The 3,616-nt window shown below is 37.5% G+C and overlaps 1 protein-coding gene and 1 long non-coding RNA gene across 2 annotated transcripts in view; one reads left to right on the top strand and one right to left on the bottom strand.

Annotated features, from left to right (window-relative positions):
- The window catches only part of LOC108529594 (uncharacterized), a 43,744-nt gene that overhangs the window by 6,160 nt on the left and 33,968 nt on the right, over positions 1 to 3,616 (bottom strand). The window contains exon 6 of the long non-coding RNA XR_001885584.1: positions 1,098 to 1,239. This is a non-coding gene — a long non-coding RNA (uncharacterized LOC108529594). The remainder of the gene's footprint in view (positions 1 to 1,097; positions 1,240 to 3,616) is intronic.
- The window catches only part of LOC108529592 (solute carrier family 22 member 4), a 55,619-nt gene that overhangs the window by 43,320 nt on the left and 8,683 nt on the right, over positions 1 to 3,616 (top strand). The window contains exons 7-8 of the mRNA XM_017872029.1: positions 1,031 to 1,245; positions 2,126 to 2,308. Of these exons, the coding sequence (XP_017727518.1) occupies positions 1,031 to 1,245; positions 2,126 to 2,308 (398 nt within the window). The remainder of the gene's footprint in view (positions 1 to 1,030; positions 1,246 to 2,125; positions 2,309 to 3,616) is intronic.

The raw sequence follows: 3,616 nt of genomic DNA, 5'->3' as shown, positions 1-3,616 counted from the left end.
GGAAAAGGAAGAAAGAGAAAAGAAGAGAGAGAGAAAATAAACTATCCCTTAGAAAAATAGGGGTACTCCGTTACATAGTTATTTTTTCCATAGAGAAGCTTCTTTTATTATTATTATTATTATTATTATTATTATTATTATTATTATTATTTTGAGATGGAGTTTAGCTCTGTCGCCCAGGCTGGAGTGCAATGGCGCGATCTCAGCTCACTGCAACCTTCGCCTCCCAAGTTCAAGTTATTCTCCTGTCTCAGCCTCCCAAGTAGCTGGGATTATAGGCACATGCCACCACCATGCCTGGCTAATTTTTGTCTTTTAAGTAGGGACGAAGTTTCACCATGTTAGCCAGGCTGGTCTCAAACTTCTGACCTCAGGTGATTTGCCTGCCTCGGTCTCCCAAAGTGCTGGGATTTCAGGCATGAGCCACCACACATCGCCCACAAAGAAGCTTCTACATGAAAGTTAACTATAATGACAGAATATACAGGCTGCATTCTGTGATAATTTGAAGCATTCGGGACATTCACTCTTTTCCCTAAAGAGAATCGGAATTTATTCTAAGTGAATCCCACAGTATGACCCTTGTATCTCTTTTTTGTTATAGAATGAAATCTGGATTTTATGTTCACTGATGTGACTAATATTTTTTCTTCAAATAATAGCTCTAAGAGACTGAGGAGGTACAAACTATTCAGGAAATAGGAAAACTTGAAATCAACTACCTGAGAAAAGTTATTGTTGAATATTGGTATATCTAGACTAGCACTATCCAATAGAAACTTCTGCAGTGATGGAAATGTTTCATATCTATGTTGTTCAATATAGTAGCCACTAGTTACACATGGCTATTGAGCACTTGAAGTGTGGCTAGCATAACTAAGGAACTGAATTTGTGGTTTTATTTAATTTTAATTTATTTAAATTTAAGTAGCCAACAAGGTTGTGGCTACTTATAGGACAGCAAGATATAGAGAATTTCTTGACCAACATAAAATTTTAGAGCGATTCACAACATCCCTTTTTCTTTCAGGATGCTGACCTCAGTGGGTTACTTTGCTCTGTCTCTGGATACTCCTAATTTACATGGAGATGCCTACCTGAACTGTTTCCTCTCTGCTTTGATTGAAATTCCAGCTTACATTACAGCCTGGCTGCTATTGCGAACCCTGCCCAGGCGTTATATCATAGCTGCAGTACTGTTCTGGGGAGGAGGTGTGCTTCTCTTCATTCAACTGGTACCTGTGGGTAAGAAGTTAACCAAGATGAACAGCTTACCAGAAAGACCCACATATTGACTAGGCTGCTTCTGAGTCACTGCTCCATGTTTATTCAGCCTTTACATCATAAGCCATTCATAAGTCAATTAGACAGGTGATTGCTCACTGTGTATGTTGTTTCCTGTGTTCAAAACAACTATCCCAAACAGAATAGACAGCCTCGGAGAAGCAGAAAGCACCAAAGAGGAAACGTAACTCTTCCAGTCATCCCCTTCACAGAAAGACTCACCTAAAATCTCCCTTTAACTCATAGTCATGATTCCTAATTTCTGGCTACTCTCAAACCTTTTCCCTGGGTGTATATTCAAGTATTACAGTGAGTAGGACATGTCGGTTCCAGGATACATTCAGTGGTTTTCTGGTCTGAATCTTTAAGTAGTTAAATGGCGCACAAAAGGATATATGCTTCCCTTTTCCCCTTGTTTCTGATGTTCTCATAATATTAAAATGTCAATAAATTATTGATAGTAATAGAAATACACATTTCTTAGTAATAAGAAACAGGATAGAAAGGATTGGTCCTCCTCTTTGAAGATAAAACTTAACTATATTAACATGCTAATAGCTTACCCATGAAACTGTTGTAACAAACAAAAGACAAGTCGACAAAGGTCACTGAATGCATTAATGACCTAGAATAACAGTAGAACAAAGTACAAAGCCACCCCTCATGCTCCATCTTTGTTCATGCCCAAATACTAGGACACTCGAAGAGAAAATGCTATTTTGGGAATATATTTATGTTAATAAAAATACTCCCACTGAAGCAAAAAAGACAATAAAAACAACTGATACAAGAAAGTATCACTTCTAAAAGCACCGTTGCTTATACTGGGTCTCTTTTCCAGATTATTACTTCTTATCCATTGGTCTGGTCATGCTGGGAAAATTTGGAATCACCTCTGCTTTCTCCATGCTGTATGTCTTCACTGCTGAGCTCTACCCAACCCTGGTCAGGAATATGGCAGTGGGGGTCACATCCATGGCCTCCAGAGTGGGCAGCATCATTGCCCCCTACTTTGTTTACCTCGGTGAGCTGCATCTTGTGCCTTTGTTCTTCCTTTAAATTAGTTTTCAATATGAAAGTAAGATTTTCATTGTGAAAATGTCAAATAGCATAGAATGTACTGGAAAAAAGTACAAGTTCACCTCTTCTCTCCCAGGAGGAGCTCTAGAAAGCCAACCACAAACTGTTTGGTGAGTAGCGCTACAGACATTTTGTTTTGCACAACACCATGTACGCATGTATGTATATACTTTTTTAAACACACAAGCAGGCCGGACGTGGTGGCTCACGTATGTAATCCCAGCACTTTGGGAGGCCAAGGTGGGTGGATCACCTGAGGCCAGGAGTTCGAGACCAGCCTGGCCAACACGGTGAAACCCTGTCTCTACTAAAATACAAAAATTAGCCAGGCGTGGTGGCAGGTGCCTGTAATCCCAGCTACTCTGGAGGCTGAGGCAGGAGAATTGCTTGAACCCAGTAGGCAGAAGCTGCAGCGAGCCAAGATTGCACCATTGCACTCCAACCTGGGCAACAAGAGTGAAATTCTGTCTCAAAAAAAAATAATAATAATAATAATAAATAAAAACAATAAACACACAAATAACATTATATATGTTGAAACTTTTAAACTTAACATTGTATCAGAATATCCTTCCAAATGGTTACATATTGCTCCTTTACCTTCTTTTAAATAGGTACCTCCTTTTAAAATGTATGTAAGTACATTTTAAAATAAGTATACCTAAGTATAATCTACAGATAGATTCATACAAGTAAAACTCCTGGAGCAAAGAGTACCATTAAAAAATTATATATAAATATATATATACGTGTGTACATGATGTGCAAAACAAAATGTCTGTAGCACAACTCACCAAACAGTTCATGTTGGTTTTCTAGGGCTCCTCCTGGGAGAGGAGAGGTGAATTTGTACTTTTTTCCAGTACATTCTATGCTATTTGACGTTTTCACCATGAAAATCTTACTTTTATACTGAAACACATAATTTATTTAACCAGGCTCCAATGAATGGAGGACATGTAGGTCATTTCCAGGTTTTTGGTATTACAAATAACATTACAACGAACATTCTCCTATGCTCCTACACCCTTTGTGAATTTACTTACATATATTTGGATTTACAGATAGATTCATAGAAGTAAAATTCCTGCAGCAAAGAGTACAGTTAAAAATTTCATAGATATTCCCAAATTGAACTCTACATATTGTACCAAATTATAATTTAATTATTAATAGTTAAGAGTGGTTATTTTCAATAATCTCACCAACAATAAAGATTACCTAATTCTTTTTTTTTTTTTTTTTTTTTTTT

The sequence above is a fragment of the Rhinopithecus bieti genome, unplaced genomic scaffold (assembly GCF_001698545.2).
Source record: "Rhinopithecus bieti isolate Rb0 unplaced genomic scaffold, ASM169854v2 scaffold_5889, whole genome shotgun sequence".
Taxonomy (NCBI): Eukaryota; Metazoa; Chordata; class Mammalia; order Primates; family Cercopithecidae; genus Rhinopithecus; species Rhinopithecus bieti.
The sequence above is the reverse complement of the archived record's forward strand: the minus strand, read 5'-3'. Positions and strand labels throughout refer to the sequence as shown.